This window comes from Apis florea, unplaced genomic scaffold, assembly GCF_048593485.1.
Source record: "Apis florea isolate Af1SG1 unplaced genomic scaffold, ASM4859348v1 contig_3496_pilon, whole genome shotgun sequence".
Taxonomy (NCBI): domain Eukaryota; kingdom Metazoa; phylum Arthropoda; class Insecta; order Hymenoptera; family Apidae; genus Apis; species Apis florea.
The window spans coordinates 3,858,647-3,878,341 of NW_028256773.1; the positions used below are offsets into that span (position 1 = coordinate 3,858,647).

The 19,695-nt window shown below is 30.2% G+C and overlaps 1 protein-coding gene across 1 annotated transcript in view; it reads right to left on the reverse strand.

The window, feature by feature from the left end:
• LOC100867793 (uncharacterized) overlaps nt 1–10,193 on the reverse strand; it is a 63,470-nt gene extending 53,277 nt beyond the window's left edge. Inside the window, exons 1-2 of the mRNA XM_086913387.1 lie at nt 10,170–10,193; nt 5,505–5,725 (exon numbers count right to left, since the gene is read on the reverse strand). Of these exons, the coding sequence (XP_086769513.1) occupies nt 5,505–5,725; nt 10,170–10,193 (245 nt within the window). The remainder of the gene's footprint in view (nt 1–5,504; nt 5,726–10,169) is intronic.
• Between the last annotated feature and the right edge of the window lie 9,502 nt (nt 10,194–19,695).

Below are 19,695 nucleotides of genomic sequence, written 5' to 3' on the forward strand. Positions count from 1 at the left end.
TTCATTTTAAAAATAATCACTTCACGTTCAAAATTCATCCTCAATGTTATGCTATATATTTATCGCGTTAACACGTTCATGTCAGCAACTTCAATCTTCAGAAGTTGAACCTTATTTTGATCAACTTGTACAACCTCTTTAATCTTTCCAAGTTATATCGTATTTTGATCTTCTATTCAGTCAACTTTTTAATCCAGTCCAACTTCTATTTTATTTTGATCATTTTTCGCATCCATCAAACTTTTTAATCTCTGTAAATTGCGTTATATTTTGATCGTCATCCACACTTTATAGACCGTCTGCACTCCATAATCGTAATTGCGTTTCAAACATATTTTATATAGTCCATCCATAATCGGTGAATAATTAAAGTCTCGAAATTGTATTTTAACGAGCAATTTTGCGAAAGAACGATGACAGAACAGATTTTCACGTATACATTATAAGATTAGAATTAAAATTAATGATATTTTTATCTGTCTCTATTTCAATCCCAAAATTATCTTCAATCGATCATCCATTATTTCCTAAAATAATTCTTTCGAAAAAAAGAAAAAAAAAATTTAATCTCAATATACTCAATAATCAAATCTCAAATACTTCGTTTTCCATCAGAATCGAATTTAAAAAAGTCAAATTTTTCCCTCGTTCATCAAAAATATCGCAAACAACCTACCTACATCAATCTTGAAAACTTTTCAAATTTTCCTTCAACTGGCTAAAGATTCTCAAGAAAACTCGCATCAAATTTCTCGTCCAAAACTTTTCAAAATCCAACCAATTAATATTTTTTCTCGTTTTTTATCTCTTTATCGTCGTGCGGTTTTCTTTCCAATTCATGTCCCCCTTCACCCTTCAGCTGATTAATTTTCATCGAGAGATTTCGAGAAAGGACTCGGTCGGTAACGATGGACGGGTTGCAAACACGGTTGCATCGAGCGGAAAAGAGGTGAAAAAACGGGAATGAGAATTGGCGCGGCCTTAATCTGACGGAAAAACGAGGAAATTTTCTATGTGAAATGCATCGGCCACGGGAAAAATATTCTCGCTCTAATTGCCACGCGATCCATTATCATTCTCTGTTGGAGAACGTCGCTTAGATGGGAATTGCGTTAACAGCGAGTGAATCGTGTTGTCGTCTCGAGTTGTGTCATTTCTAGTGTGAAAATGGGACGCGTGTTTCCATTTATTTTTTGTTTTTTTTTTTTTTTTTTTTAAATTTATTCCATTGCCGCGACGATTTTGAAATGAACGAGCATTTCTTGTGTCACACTGTGTTCTTGCTCGTACAAAATCGTAAAAATGTATTTTCTATCTCTCAGAAATTATATACTCGATAATTTTTCATAAATTTACTATAATTTTTAACGCGTCCATCGTTACCGATCGAGTCCTTTCTTTCGAAATCTATCAATGTATGTATATATATTTGTTAAATATGGAATTGAAATTTATCGATTGTTACTTGATTCTTTCTTAATTTTTTTAGAGTACTGATTTTGTGGCAGTTTAATTAATTACTTCTAGATACACGAGTGAGAATGGCAAACAATTTCTTCCGATTTTTTTTAACAATTATAATTAGCTTCCTTTTTTATCATCATGAAATCTATCTGAAAAAACTATTTATCTTTCTGAAAAAACTAATATTATACGTAAAATAAGAGAAATAAAATATTATACAATCGAAGAAAAATAGATATTGAGCAAACGTAACAAGTAACAGTTGGATTTCAAGAAGTCCAAGTCCTTGGTAAGACTGTGCAAAAGCCGACTTCTCATTCGAGTATCGAGAGAGAGAGAGAACTAGCTTAAATCAAAGTTGAGGAGAATTGTTGCAAAGTCTTTCGAGAGCCCGACTTTTGATTAAAGATCCCAGATGGTATACCCTTATTACAATTTAAACCGTAACAACGTAGACGAGGTAATTAAACGCATTTTCCAGGGGAAGGAAATGACTAATCTCTTTTGATTTCCCGTCAAATCTTCTTAAACCCTTCCTCGATAAATAATATATTTATTGCCTACTTCGAATAGATATATTATTGTATTGTGATTGCAAAATACTATTTTTTATTTAATCTTAATATACATTTAGTTAGGATTATAATATTAGATATGTTTAGATTAATTTGTCATCGTGTTTGAAGAAGAAAAAATTAAATTCTCTCAGGAAGTGACAAATTGTGTATTGGAACGATTCAAAAACGTACATAAGACATTTTTGCTCGTTAAAATATTAAAACGTCTTCTATATCTAATGAAAGTTTAATAGAATGATTAATATTAATATCAATAATGTGTTTAATAAATAATTGCAAAACCATCGAATTTTCGTGTCGTTTTCATTCTAACTTTCGATTCATTTAAAGTTGTGTGCAGAAAGTGATGAGAATTGTAGAAAGGACGGTTAGCTGGCCGTAAAAAGGATGGTTAGCATCAAAGCAAGGCAAACCGCATATCTCGCCGCACTCGAACGTAATAAAATGTAATTGGTTTGAAGGTAATTAGCGTGCCATTTGCAGCATCGACGTTATTAGATCCTATTAATGGCATTAAAGAACTTGGACAAGTTAGACGAGTAATGCAAAGAAGATTGTGGGATTACTTTTGGCTGAAGCACCAAGACGTCAATTTTATTAATTATTCTTGATTCTCGGTGGATACAAAAATTTTTTTACAACGTATCTTAATGTTAAATACACCAGGTAAAAAATTTCAATCAAACAAGTATTTAAAATAACACTAACAGGAGCAATAATTGCGTTATAATAGAAACGCCTGTACATAGGCAACCGGTCTAATCCAAGCCATGCTCGGCTGATCGATGGGCCGGTTGCCTACGTACAGGCGTTCCTGCTTTAAAATTAAATTACGCCCAACTCGAAAAATACAATCCAATCGACATTTTGGTACATCAACTTTTTTGCTTGTTTCGACGTCTAGAATTGATCTTTCGAAGATTGTCCATTGTTTTCGTGAATGTGAATTGAATTAACGCGATTATAGAAATTTTTCTTTTTCATTTCATATTCTCTCGTCACTTTGTTACATTAATATTCGAAGAAGAAAATGTCAAGGATGCGTCGAGCTCTTCAATTTTCACAAATATTCATCGTGGATGTAGCTCACTTTCATGCCACGCTTATGAAAGCAAAAGTCTCATAACATAGATTTTCCACCTTCCTTCCACGATGGAGACAAGCTAACAGGCACGTAACTACGTGTACGTGATATCCCTGACAGGGGCCATGGCACAAAACGTGTCACCAATCTTGACAAGTTTCCCCCACGTTTTTTCGTGATACACACTTTACGTGAAATTGCTTTTTTGAAAGGATCGTATATATATCTATCGTTTCGTGTTCAATATCTTTCGAAATAATAATAATAATAATAATAATAATAATAATAATAATAATCTTACGATACGTCAATACAAAATTTTATTATATATTATTTAATAATTGAAAATTCATTGTCGGTTAAAAATTTAATTTATAATAATTTAAAATTTAAATTTCGAGACTGAATTTGATACTGCTAGATAGAATCAAGTTTTAAATCCAATTTGATTAATCTTAATGGCAATTTTGTTAAGAATGAATCTTTTTCACGTTAATTATATGCATCGATAAATGCGATTTTGTTAATAATTCAATTTCATATCGAGGCAATTCGCTTCGAAAAGTGCTCGCAATTGATTTCCATGACACGGACTACTTCCAGAATATCGATATTAAACCAGCTTTAATTTAATCCTCGGGCAGTCGAAGGAATTTTAACGTTCCCGTGCAATTTCTATCCCATCCGATAAATACGAACGAATTATATGACTAATATCGATCATAACATTTATATTACTTCGAATTTTGTATAAAATTGCAAGATAATTTGTCGTGCGCGTTTTCCATTATCCAGATATGATTTGTGATTACGAATTGTACGTATATTAATATAATTTAAGATATTTCAATTTTATATATATGTATTTATTATTATTTATTGAATTTAACAATAATACCGTGATGTAAAACGATATTTTAAACTAATTTTTGATTTTGTTCATATAGAAACTGGTAATTAATAATTATTGAACACAATGTTGTGTGATTAATAACTTATATCAGTTACCGGTTATCGATAATCCATTAGTAATGGAACTTTACTGTCAAATTTTAAATTAAGTATGTGTCTATCATTTCACATTCGCTCAACGAATGAAATTTATTAAACTGTCATATGAATACTGTCCTACATAAATTAATAACAATTAATTAAATGAATAAAATTCTTCATCATTCACTTACCATTGAAGAAAATTTCTCACCCTTTTACAAAACGCATTTCTAAAAGTTTCACGTATTTAAATTTATTTATTTTTTTTTTCGAAACTGAAGCAATTGTACAATTTCATCTAAGGAATCATTTTTCTCATAAAATCAACAATTTTTAATTTTTCACCCTGTATATCGTTCATTATTACAGCAACTGTTAAATACTTTTTCTATTTTTGACAAACCATTAATAAAATATCTCCAATTTCCTGTTATTAAAAATTATCGAAAAATTTATTAAAAATGCAACATTTTTAATTCTCGAAGATATTTGAAATCAAATATATGTGCGAATATATCGTGAAACGAAAATAATAATTTCACAATATCTGCACACCCTTCGTTCCCATCGCTCGCAATATATTATCTTGCCACAGCTTTCCTGTTCCACGCGAATTCATTTTCCACTCGACTCGATCTGTCGTTCGAATTAAAATTCCCGCGCGTTTCGTGCTTCGTGCGAATTATCGGGCCAAGTGTTACCACGAACGATTCGATACACGTTTTCCCGTTAGAATTCACTTTTATCATTTCTTTCTCTCTTTTCGAAAGAGAAGAAGAGAAAACAATAAAGGAATAAGAAAATATTATAGACGAGAATTACTTCGATCTTGCTGCAATCATGGCTTTCGAATTAATTTCTTCTCTTTCTCTTCGAGTTGAATCTTTTAAATTTATATATATATATATTTATTATTGAATGTTATTCTTTCTTCAATATTTCGAGGATCGAAAATAAGAATTATCGCAAAACGGCAACAGGATTAGGAAAAATGCAATATTTCTAACGATGAACTTTTTCCTATCGATGAGAGATGGAATCATAACCGGATTATTCATAGAAACGAATAATCATCAGTGCCACGTAAGGTCCATAATCGTTGCCAAAAAAGCCCTAGAAGTAATCGTAAATCGACCCTACACTCAATCTTCAATCAACTTGAATACACATCGAGACCACGCAATCTCGACCGACAAGCTCAGCCATCGCAATCCTCGATGAAACTCGAGAACGTGCTCTTCATCTTAGAGCTTTTTAGATCATCACTCGACGTACAAGGAAGCGTGCTTTGTGTTTGTTAAGAGGGATATCGTTCCAAAGGAGACACCGATCGAGAAAGGTTAAAAAGTAACGTGAAGAGGAAGTAAAGAATCGAAGTGACTCACCGCGTTCCTGTGTGTCCATTGGAACGTCTTCCGCTACTTTCCTCGTCCTCGTCGTCCTCGTCGTCTCTTGACGTCGCCAGTGAGTGGGGAACAGAAGAGGGAGCACTGCTACCGGAATCGGGCCCTGGGCCCATCCTCGAACCGGAAGCACCGCTGCAGCCCGCCGAAGACGTCGACAGACCACCCCCTCCCTGGCCCTCCTCGTTCTCCGCACGATCCACCTGCAACATATTTACGTTTTTAATGTAGTAAATTAATACCAGTTGTATCATCAATACCAGTGTAATAATTAATTGTATTAGTATTAAATAGCTAATATATCATATAGTTATTACAATGTAATTTAGTATTATTAGATAATATATTAATAATAAAAATCTGGGCTATGATGATAATTTATATTATTAGTATCGTAATATATTTTAGTATTAGTATAAATAATACTAATGTAGTACAGAAAAAACGAGAAAAAATGAAGAACAACAATACATGGATTCGAACACACGATCCTTAGATTCGAAGTCCGGGAACTTATGCATTACGCCATGGTATATTTTAGTTACTCGTTATTATTTTCTCCAATTAATGTTCCAGCATTATAATATAGTATCATATTAGTATAGAATATTATATAATTTTTATTAATACAGATATATTTCTCACATGTTCTCACATGATTCTTTTTCTAATTATCTTTTATTTCAATTTTCGCAATATAATTATATTTTCGCAAATTTAATTAAATGTATTTTCTATGTATCGACAGGTTACCGTAACCACTAAGCTGACCAATTTATCACGGAGCAACCATCCATATCACTTCAATTCAATACGTGTATAATAAAATAGATGCATTGTAGCATGATTAACAGGCTGACCATTTTACGGCTGAAATTCATCCTATAATATAAATATATTTTAAATATCACATTGTGCAAAAGATACAACATTGGACAAAAATGTATTTTAACAACAATTTTAAACTCTCGAAAACCAAAAATTAAATTAAATTATTATATTCCATCACTCGTCTGCTTTTTTTTCTACTGTTCCAACCAATGATTGATCTACGCTACTTCTTCCACCAATAATTTCTCAAACAATTGATCCATCTTTTCTCGCTTGTTCTATCATTTTTATTAAAAACATAATGATGTACTATTTCTTTGTAAATGTCTTCTTTTGAGTAAAATTCTTTCGTTCCTTCCATCCCTTTTACTTTTAATAAACGAATTATCCCAAGCAGATTCTGATAATGGTCAGATATCTAATAGAAACAGGACACTGGTTCAAGTTATAATGCATTCAATTAATAATCCTTCCTCGAAATTAGGTCGATGGGTCAAACCAATTTAATTGTTCTCGCCAACTATCGAGGAAAACTCACTTTTCCCCCGAAACCACGTGGCCATCCCTCCCCAAGGATTTGTTAACACTGGATAAAACTGGCCATTTCAAGTTCCGGAAAATTCGGGAAAATCTTCCTTTTCTTCGTTCCGTTCGATAAATTTCGAATGGTTCAAAATCAAAAAATGTTTACACTCGTCAATAAGATTCGTATTTTCGAATATGGAGGAAAATTTGAAAAGATTAAATTCAATTTAATGTTAACGAAGATAAAGGAAGACGTCGATATATATAAATAAATTATGGATCGTAATTTTGTAAAATTAATTGGCTGCAAATTTTATCGAACGATTGTTCGAAGAGAGATGCTTAATCGGTGAAACGAATCAATTTGTTTTTCGCGCCAGTCGATTAGCCTCCATCGAGTTCAAGATACGAAAAATTAATCAATCTGACCTGATTGCAATCACGTAACATCACGAGTGGAGCACGCGTTTTATATTTAAAATATCGATTTCTTTTTCCTTTCGAAAAAAAAAAATAACGCATGCACTTGTTTGTTGTTGACTCGTGCAATAAAACAACCAATTCGTATTATTAATTTTAATCATCTTGTTATCGAGGCAATTATTATAATATAACGAAGATTTTTTTTTCTTCGATTCTTTGCAATTCTAATCTCATTTTATTTTATAAAAATATCGACAATCGAAACAATCGTTGGAAGTAGATATTTTAAACGAAGTGATATAAATGATGGATCGAAATGGAAAAATTTCAAAACCCAATTCTTTTCGAAATATTTTTCGAAAATATTTAAGTCGATATTGAAAGATAATAAATCGTGAAGTAACAGTAAATCGATAAAAAAAAAAAATAGAACCGATAAAAACGATAAATCAAGGGAGAAGCAACATCACACTATAATATAAATCAACAAAGAAACGGAAACGATAAATCGAAATAGAAACGAATAGAATTCTTATAGCTGCTATTAATAATCGCCTTTCATTTATAAATTTTCAAGTTTAGAAAAAAAAAAAAAAAAGAAAAAGGAAGACATACAAAACGATATTTCACATCAAGTTCCTTGAAAATTAATCACCCCTATCTTTCACATCATTGTTCATTCATCCCAAAATACTATTTGAATCAAAATTGACAGTTTCATTTTTAATACTTGCGTCTCTCCATATTTGTAAAATATTTTTATTTTGTTTTTATCATTTCAGAAAAAGTAGTGAATGAACAAAATCCAAACGCGATGTGTATAATTTTTTTTCTGCAACACGAGACAAAAGGAAACAGAGAGTAACACTTTTCTCTCTCTTTCTCTGTTAAGAAGAGAGGATTAAAAGAGAATCGAGGAGGAGGGTGAAGCGCGCAAACAAGCCGAAAGTGTGATGGTCCATCCACTTACTCGAGAAGCGTGGAAATTGCACGATAAGAATAACCGGTGCCATTCGTGCAAATTCCACGATTCGCAAGGGGCCTCGAACGAGCGTTGAAACGGGCGGCAGTGGCCCTTGGATTCGAGAATCCGGCTTTACACCCACTTCCTGATATACTATTTCGAGCGGCCTGAATATGGATGCACAGTTACGACGAATCAATGGATTTTTCTGGATTTCGTGAATATGCACCTTCAAAACGATTCTTTTTTTTTTTTTTTTTTTTTTTTTATAAAATTATTTTTGATCTTCATTCAAATGTTCATCTGTTTTTTGTAAAAGTGGAGAGAAAGGAACTGGTGGAAAATTTGTGAAGGAAGAGTTCAGGTTAGATTGGAAAGAGGAATAATTAAAATTGAGGGTATTAGTTTGAATGGGAGAGGCTTGTCATTTTCAATGCTGTCGAATGTGAATACCACTTTATTTTCGGTCGGCCAAATTATTTTCGTCGCTAGACTGCACGTGTATAGGAAGCTCGTTATATTTTTATCTTTTGTAGCAAAAAATTCTTTGAATAAAAAAATTTCGAACATCGAGAGAAGGAGAAATTTAATATATTAATTTTTAATCAGATTTTTTTTCACGAGTCGATATTGTTCGTCTTCCGATTGTCCTTTTCTTCTTTGATCGAAAATGATTGACTTGTACCACTTGCATGATCGTTTCAATTAGTAGATGAGCAAAATTTAATGGTAATTGAATTAAAGTTACTTCGATAAGTTGCTTCAATAATTTATTGTTCAAAACGTAACAATAATCGTAAATAATTTGTAGTACAAAACGATCGAGGTTATATGAAAAATAGATCAATTGGTGTTTTAACAATAGCAATTATTTAAATAAGTAACTTTTTAAAATTTTTAACCACTTACTTTTTCTTACTTTTTAATTAACTCCAACCAACACGGTTTCAATTTATTTGCCCGACAAACGGTTGACCTATACTACTATCTGTGCATGATTGATTTATTCTACTTGTGCAACAATGGCTGATCTTTTTTGCTCGAAAATAACTGATTAACGATCGAGTTATATTACCCCGTCTGTTCAACAACTGACCTAAAATAACGCATTTCGAAAATACAAGTGAAATACACGTGGGAAATATTGAACAGGTGTAAATTATTGGCACGTAAAAAGAAAGATTAAGCATTGTAGCAAATAAAATGGTGCGTTAAATCGCTCGTGAATATTTCCAATTTATACCACGATCTACTGTAAAATTTACACACGTATCAGAACGATTTTCTATAATATTTTCGGTATTTCGTGCTACAATAGATATTAGCTTCAAAAAACGCAGGCAAAATTCCAAATTTCAAGTTTCTTTATGAATACTAATGTTTCGTTTTCATTTTTAAGATATATTGTAGGAAAATTTTATTTCCTAGAAAATATAAATCAACATACATTTTTCTTTCTACCACAATCTTCTATAATCTTGTATCCCAAAATACAATTTAAATCAAAATTGATAGTTTCATTCTTAATACTCTCTCCACATTTGTGAGATATTTTTATTTTATTTGTTTTTATTTCAAAAAAATTAAAAGCCAAAAAATAGTGGCTCATATTTAAAAAAAAATATAAAAATGTTTCAAAGGTTATACATTGAGAAAAATTTGCAATTTTATTTTTTACATTTATTATTATTATTTTATTTTTTATTTAAACCAACTGTAATTGGTTTATGAAACATAATATTTTATACTTTTGTATTTTCATCAAAGAGAAGTGTAACAATATTTATTATTCAGAATTTATTTTATTAAGATACCATTTGAAACGGTGTCCCTTTAAATCTTTCTATATGACATCAATTTCCATGTTCTCGTGGAATTCCTTGTTTCCTCTTACTGCACTTTACCATTAGTGCCAACTTTACCAACATTTTGCAACACATAATAGTTGCACATATGGAGGGCTAGTTTAAATCAATTTGTAACTTATTAGAAGTGATAATACATTTCATTGAAAACTTTGGTTCAACGTACAATAAACAAAGAACACAAGTAATTTTAATATATGTGTATTAATTTCTTGTTCAACAATTCAATAATTAATAAATTATTGATTAAGTTAGATTAAATATTGCTTACTATTTCTCCATTCTTTCTACACTTTCATTTGCTGTGATATAAATATTTAAAATATTATTAATTTACATAAAATACAACAATTTCATTATTGGGTACATGATTTATATGGAAATTGAACAGCATATTATTCCGATTGAATATCACAAATTAATAAATCTTTTAACAATTTATCACATAAACATAGGAATACGGTAAATGTATCAACCGTTAAATTAGTAACAATGGTGCAAGAATTGATTAAAGTAACATTGAACATTAAATGGAACGCCAATCGATGCAATATTAAACCAATCACACCGATTGCCCAAACCAAAACCGAAGATACTCACGTTTACATTAAGGACTAGTGAATTGCCACTAAAATTGACCAAAATGGCGGTTGGATATATCGAATTGGACGCGTGCAAAGCAGTGGTTCCCAATCTGCGGATCCACAAAGAAGCTTGTAAAGTTTTCTTTTTTTCAAAAATTATTGCTTCAATTATTACTATTATATTACATAAAAATATCACTTCCAAAACTAATTAATTTTTAATATTCCTTATTTTATAGATCGAATATCCTGAGTTATTTGTTCATAAAAAAGAAAATAACTGTGTTAATGGAAGTTTTTTCACTTCAAAGTGATTCTCAATCTTTTCAATGTAACTAGTGTATCTCTTGTGTTGATAATTATCTATAAAATAGAAAAGAAATGTTTGAGAAAGAGCAACGAATTATCACACGTTACTTATTTTAAAAAAAAAAATTGATCAGAAATATTAATTACTGAGCTTTGAGTTTTAATGGTATATAGATTGGAAATTATTGACACGATTTGGAGGCATGTCTGAAATAAATTCCATCATACGAAAAGCTACGAAAAGAACACATTTTTCACATTTCAAAGAGAAAGAAGCATTAAAGCTGCGAAGCATTGTTCGTATAAAAGCATGGAGATATCTGTCTCCTAGTTATATGACAAAAGAATATGGCGGAACTATCTAGTCTTTTTTTCTCGTTACCTTATGACTGGTATTTCCGCGTAAAATTAAAACGTTACAGTATAAAAATTTTACAAAAATTAATCTCGAAATTTTTTTTTAAAAGTTTTTAACGAAACACATGATTGAGAATTTTAGAAATACGATACGAATAGTTTAATCGTTCTGTTAGAAAACTAGTCAGGTTTTATGTTCTTCGTTTATTTATAACTTTCGTCTCTTTTTATTTTAAGGAATTTTTTTTGGTCTTTAGAGGTTGAGACTTGTGATTTTTCAATCGTAGTATTTCTCACTAACGTTGCTAAATTCGAACCATTTCTTCCAAGACACAGATTACTTCCATTTCTAGTGACTTTCATCCAGTGACTTTCATTTTTAGGGATTTTAGTCTTCTCGAAATTTGTAAAAGGAGAGTACGATTTTTCAGTCTCAGGATTTTCCCAACTAAATTATTGCATTCAAGAGAAAATAAAATCTCGAAAAGATGAAATGTTATTAATCGATATAATAAAATTTAATAAAATTAATACATACGATTGAATATTTCTAACGAAAGAATTTACATTAGATACGGAACGAAATAATTCTTTTTTCATCTGTCTGTCTATATTAAAACCATTTTACACGTAAACTTATTCCGCATAAAAGAAGTAATATTCCTTTGAGACTGGTTGTTTAAACATAAAATGGACATTTTTTAAAATGAAATAAAATACTATATCGATATCGAATATCCGATAAAGGAAAATTGCTTGTAAATCTTTTATTCATTTTGCGTCACAAAGTCGTGAAAACAATTCCAACAGTGAAAAGAAAAAAAAGAAAAAAAGAAAAAGAAACGCACATTAAACATCCTTTATTACAACTACGATCGTTGAATTTTTTACTAGCGAAAATCTGGTATTTTTTTTTCTTTCTATTTTTTTTTTTTTTTTTTTTTTTTTTAGTCTTCTGTCACAAGCAGAAAGTGAAATGTTCGGTAAAAAAAGAAAAAAAAAAAAAAGAAAAAAAAATAGAAAGGCAGTTCGTTTAACTAAACTTGTTCGAGGAAACATTTTTATTTTTCGAACATTGCTCGTAGCATAGAAAAGAATTAAAATCAATAGCGTACAAAATCATAAAACGTTGAGCTAAAAGCATTTACGAAATAATCGAGCAAAGATTTAAAATTCAATATAATTATTGAGCTTGGATATTATTCTGATTGATAAAAGTAATAAAATAACAACGAATCAGTAATAATTAATTATTCCTAATTAAAGGAAATGGTGAAATAAAAAAAAAAGAACTATATAGAACTAAGAATAATACTAAGAACTAGATATAACTAAATCTAGTTATTTTAACATAGCATAGTATAACCTAGATCCTCTTACTTTTTACACAAATATTTTCAAACACACAACTTCAATTAAATTCACATAGTAGAATTATTTCCTTTCCTGTTTTCTTTTTCTCTTGAATGAAAAAACTTCACGCAACTTCTCTCTTTATCATACTTTACCTCCATTTCATTCGATGGAAAATTAAATTGCTCGCTTAACTCGAAAAATAAACTTTAGCCAACCAAATAATTCCATATATATATATATATATATATATATATATATATATATATATATATATATATATATATACGCCGTACATTTGTTATATTTATTGTTTATACATTTTTATTATATTTTTATTTCTTCGTATTCTTTTATTTTCGAAATATTTCGTATCGTTGTTTGAAAGAGGAGAGAGAGAGAAAGAAAAAAGATCTCACGCGTGTGTCGTGTGTCCTAAACAACGAAGCGTGTGATGTCGATTGTTCAAATGGAAAAATAGGATTACGACGAACGTTTGTTAACGCATGCTCTCTAACACGGGATCGTTAACGAACTAAAACATACACGAGATATTCGTGTACGTAGAATTAAACGTTTTATTCGGCCAGCCAATGAATCAATCGTGTATACGTAACGTTTTTAACTTTCTAGTAACTTTCTGTCAGCTATTATTAGATTGTAAAATATAACACGGGATGCCAATTCGAGATAAAGAAATAAAATTTTTTAATTCGATTTTTTTAAATTTTCAAACTGAGAAAAAGAAAATTGTGTTTTATAAACAAACGTAATTGAAAGTTTGCATAAATTTTTAATAATTTTTTATTTTATTCATGTAGCTAGATATAAAGTATAACATTAATTCAGGATTGTTTTAAAAATTAATTTTCATGAAAATTTTCAATTTTTCAAATTAAATTAATTTATGAAAAAAAAAAAATACAATTTTTGACAATAATTTTCTATATACAAAATTAAAATTCTCTTTTTCAAAAGAAAGAAAAGTAACATAATTCCAAAAAATCGAGATTCGTGTTAAAATAATCATAAAGAAACTTTACAACGAAGGGATTTAAAAAACCCTAATTTGTAAAAATAAAGTTCATCCATTTCATGACGAATTTCACGCGTGAAAAATCTCAAAGCAAATAGAAGCTCGCATGGGAGGGGAGTGAAAAAAAAAAAAGTTTTTCCTCTCCCCTTTTCGACGTTAATGCGCGTCATTTAACACCAGAGAGAAAGGCAAAAAGTTTCAACGTGTTACAATGCGATTATTCGAGGAATGCCAATTTTTCGGCCAACGATTTCGAAAATAAAGCCGAAATACCATTGTTGCGATATATATATCCCGCTGCCCTCCCTTACCAAACATCATTCGAGAGTGAATGACGAATTTCGTGTAAAAATAAAAGCTTAAATATTTTCGTCAAATCTCTTATCTATCTATTCTCTTTTTCATTCTTTCTTTCACTTTTCGATGAAATACAAGAAGAATCGTTAAATAAGAGTGAAGAACAATTTAATCTTAATGAAACATATTCAATAAATGAACAATTAAAAAGCGTAATTTTAAATTTAGTAATACTTTACTTTCGAGCGAGTTAAATTCGTAATACATTTCTCAATGGAAAAAATGAAAATATTGTTCTTCGAGCAATTTTAGTTACTAATTTAATTAAAATAAGATAAAATTATTTTCTGAATATATATATAGAATACATGAAAAATAGTAGTTAAGTAAATAATTTTAATGATAATAGTCAACGACATACGCCTCAATCGATAAATTACGTAAAACGTCAAAATAGCGTCACGTGGCTCACACGCATTGATTAATAAAATTTTCATACATTTCCACATAATATATGTGAAACCTCTAACTTCGTAAAAGCGTCAATAATAACGCTTGAAATGCCTCGATACTTCCATATCACAGAATCAATAATGCAAAAATATATCGAGTAGCGTTTCGATCACGATAATTTCTTCCTCCGGTGAAATCACGTTTCTTCTTAGGGATCAGTTGGCAAACAGTCGCAAATCAGTTAGCAAACAGTTGCTCGGTCGGTAACGTTGGGCTCGAATTGGGTCAAGAATGAATGCTGCAAGAGTTAGCGACGGAATTACGGATCCGAGACCCGATAATGTTGACAAAGATCAACGATTCGGTGTACATCGTTGGTCGACGAGGCTACATATCTTGGCCAGATCTGGATAAAGTATTATATTTAAATAGAAAAAAAAATGGTAAATAATTCTATTTATTTTACAATAATGGGTATTATTTTCAAACAATTTTGAAAATAAAACGTTTCGTTTACACGTATCAAGTATTGAAAAATAATATTTTTATTTGAATGTTATAGAAAATATTTGGATTTCGTCTCGAATTATTTTATTTATTTTAAACGATTTCCTTTATTTTAAATATTATTGCTAAAAATAATGATTCGAATTCAATTTATAAATACTGGATAATTTTTTTCTATGTTCGAAAATATTTTTTATCGTTTTTATTCCACCAATTTATTCCACTTTAATTTTTTTTTTTCAATAGAAACTCTTAAATTTCAGAATCAAAGAATGAAAAAAAATTGTAATTGATGTATTAGTTGTACGATCAATACTTATACGATAACTCAATACTTTAAGCAAGATTAAAATATTTTATTTCGTTTGTCGAAATTATTACTTCCTATTTGAAATATCATTTAATCAAAACCTAAGATGTCAAACAAATATTTGAAAATATTTATTCTGCCAAATATTATCCAACACTGTTGCCAACCTACGTTTATTACGTTTGCACGGTTAACCACGACGCCATTCAAGTCGCAATTAAGAAGATGGTTCCCTTAAGTGCACGTGCGCCATCATTTTGAGACGAGTAAGAGAGGCTTAAACGAGTGTGTAGTTTGGCTTTTAATAGGTTACAGTTTGGATTTTCATTGTTGGAAATTCACGTGTTATTGCGATTTCGATGGTTTTCGAGAATTTGTGTGTAACGGCACAAGTGAAATATACCAGTTGTGGTCAGACAGGTAGAATAAACCAATCATTACCGTTTGTTAATTTATGATTGGTTCATTCTACTGATAACTAATTCATTCTATTTGTCTGACTATGAGTAGTAGTGATGAATTGTATCACGCAAGAAGAGTTTCTATGATAATTATCAGTTTCCATATTCTATATTTGAATTGTAATTAAACGTATTTATAACTTTATCAATTTTGAAAAAAATATGAACAATGAAATTTACAGTGTATCTAAGAAAAAAAGAATCTAATTGAGTATTTTAAATAACGATGTCCTTTTTGCATTTAAAACTACAATTATTAATCAAACAAATAAAAATAGCTAGTAACTTGGTTGCACAAGAATAAGTCGGTCACAATCAGATTAAACACATTTATTGTAATTGCGATTCATTATAATCTACTTGATTGACCATAATTAATTTATTCTACTTACCAGCCATTTGGTATGATCAATTATTCATTAGAGTAGTGTAAGTCAACTGTTGGCTACACAAGTAGAACAAGGTCAATAATTTGATCAGAGAAGTAGTGTAGATCGATTATTGGTTAGACAATGATTTAATAATTTTCAGATAAGTATATCTGATCAACGATTTATCAGGAAATAGAAAAACGATCATTTAAATAAATATATATATATATATTTTTATTCACTTCGAGTTTCAAATTGTCTAATTTATAACCTTTCTTTAAAACATTGACAAAAATTCCGTCGATATCATTTTTATGCGATACATAACAAAAAAAGAAACTCATGTAACGCTGTCACAACGAAATTTCTATCGTATTTCTATTTATCGACAATCTTCTTTCAAAATCGAATTTAAGTTTTCGCGGTGAATTAAGTTGCCTCGAAACGAGGTTTCCAAACAACGTTCCCCAAGGAAATATTCGAAACACGTTTCCTCCTGAGAAGCCTCCCCTGTTTAAAAAGTAAGCCGAGGCGGTTTAAAAATTTTCACGATCGCCTCCCCATCATGAATGTTAAAAGCCCTCGCTCTTATATTCCTTTTACTGAATTTACACGATCGAAAAGTTAGGCATCCCGTCCAAACCTGAACGCATCAGTGTAGAAAATTTTATCCAAATGAAATTTTTGAATATCTTTTCTCATTGAAATTAAAAAATATATAACAACGTATGTAAGGTTAAGCTAGGTTAGGTTAGGATCGAAAAGTTAAAAGTTGTTCAAACACATCAGTGTAGAAAATTTTATCCGAATGAAATTTTTGAATATCTTTTCTCATTGAAATTAAAAAATATATAACAACGTATGTAAGGTTAAGCTAGGTTAGGTTAGGATCGAAAAGTTAAAAGTTGTTCAAACACATCAGTGTAGAAAATTTTATCCGAATGAAATTTTTGAATATCTTTTCTCATTGAAATTAAAAAATATATAACAACGTATGTAAGGTTAAGCTAGGTTAGGTTAGGATCGAAAAGTTAAAAGTTGTTCAAACACATCAGTGTAGAAAATTTTATCCGAATGAAAGTGAAAATTTTTGAATATCTTTTCTCATTGAAATTAAAAAATATATAACAACGTATGTAAGGTTAAGCTAGGTTAGGATCGAAAAGTTAAAAGTTGTTCAAACACAACAGGGTAGAAAATTTTATTCAAACGAAAATGAAAATGCTACGTGTGAATTTTTGAATATTTTTTCTCATCGAAATTAAGAAATATAACAGCGTAAATATAAAGGTTAGATTAGGTTAGGTTAGGATCCTGAACGAGAAGTTAGACATCCCATTCAAACTTGAATATATTAGTGTAGAAAATTTTATCCAAACGAAAGTGAAAATGCTACGTATGAATTTTTGAATATTTTTTCTGATCGAAATTAAGAAATATAGCTAAAATTTAAGATTGAAGAAATTTTTTATTTCTATAAATTTATATTTCGTGTTATATTTTATAATATTTTTTATTAAATATATTTTTTTTTATAGATAACATTTTATTTTTTGGATAAATTTTACGGCATTAAGTATTTTTTTATGAATGATACCTGTCTCAAAGAAGCATAAACCTGTCGAAAGAGAGCGGAAATAGCAAGGATGAAATTCGTCTGCATCAAGCCTTATACCTAGATGGCGTGCAATTGGTGGTTGATGTGTCGTTTCATGAAAATAAAGCTGGCTTTTATGGTAAAGAAGCCGATATCTTCGTTTAACCGACCTCTCGTCGTTCAATTTACGAGGGGAGCATAAAACTCTCAAGTGAAACAACGTTGGTTGTTTATCGATGATGACGAGGGCCGATTAATGGGATCGTCATCGTATATTGCCAGTATTTATTTATATTGACTTTTCCTAAAGGTAATTGGATTTTTGGTTTTATACGGGGAATAAAATATTTTATTATTCGAATCATTGATGGCTTGTTGCTGTCAACAAATGTTGTACGCCCACGTTTTACATTATACGTATAATATCTCATTCTCTCGTGTATTCTACAACAGGGGAAATTTATTAAAATCTACATCATTTAAAAACTCAAATTCCATATTTCATTACATCCGCAACAGTGCCCCTCAATTTTTTTTTTATTTAGATGAAAGTTTCAACATTTGTACAACAATTCTAAAAGTAACATTTAAATTGTTAATTATTAAACTATGAAATATAGTTTCAAATTAACATGAAACATAGGTCTCATACAAATGCATACAATTTTCTTTCCATTGAATTGATTCACTTAAGTCTATAACACTGTTTCAAGTTCCACCCAAAACTTTCAACCTAGTAGAACTTTCGTTAACAAAAACAAGGATACTCCTTTACTCCATCTGCAACAGTGTTTCTCAACATTTCTTGAAATGTTGCCTTACTTTAACATCCCAAAGTTTCATTATATAACAGCCAGCCACACTGCAAAATATTTTGAAATACCCTACTATGGATCATATGTTCCATATTGTGAAACACAAATCCAAAAGCATTCTTAAGTTCATCCTTTCCAAAGTTTTTAATTAAATAGAACTTTTGTTAACAACAACAACAACAAAAATTCCCTTATTCCACTCACAGCAATATTTCTCAACGTGCCCTATTTGCTTCTAACATCTCAATGTTTCATTATATAACCATATTCTGAAACCTGCAAAATATTTTAGAATGTCCTACTATCAATCATATTGTGAAACACATATTCAAAATCATTGTCTTAAACTCATTCTTCCAAAAGTTTTCAATTAAATAGAATTTTTGTTGTAACAAAAATTTCTTTATTCCATTCACAGAAGTATTTTTTAACCTTTCTTGAAACATGCCTTTTAACACCCTAAAGTTTCATTACACAATGAATTAACCATATTCTGCAAAAAGATTTTAGAATGAATCGTATATTGTGAAATATATATTCAAAATCATTTTCTTAAACTCTTCCAAAAATTTTCAATTTTCAACTTCAATAGGAACTTTTGTTCCCTTATTCCATCCACAACAATATTCCTCAAACTTTCTTGAATCTTTAATGTATATGAAATAACTTTTGAAACCTTCCAAATATTGTATTTTAAAATATACAACCATTATTAAAAAAAAAAAAAAACATTATTAAATTCAGTGTACACAATTTTCTCATACAGCATTGTTTCAATTAGCTCCAACATGATCCAATCTCTTGACAAACGCATCCAATTTTCCTATATTTCAATTAGCTTCAGTGTAATCCACTTTCCCCAACAAAAGTTTTTAAGCTTTTGTTACCACCGACAAAAGCTTTAATGCCCTAAATGAACGCACGTTCCTCTCACCAGAGGCTCAGTCTCTTATCCCCCCCCCCCCTCTCTCTCTCTTTCTCTCTGAGAAACACGAGGCATCGATGCATATCCAAGTCGAGGACAATGTTGTCCGGGCAAGTGCAGTGATGGATATGGAGAGTGTCTCTGTTTGGAATCCAGCTTGTACGCGCTGCCTACAGATCCGTCCATTGTT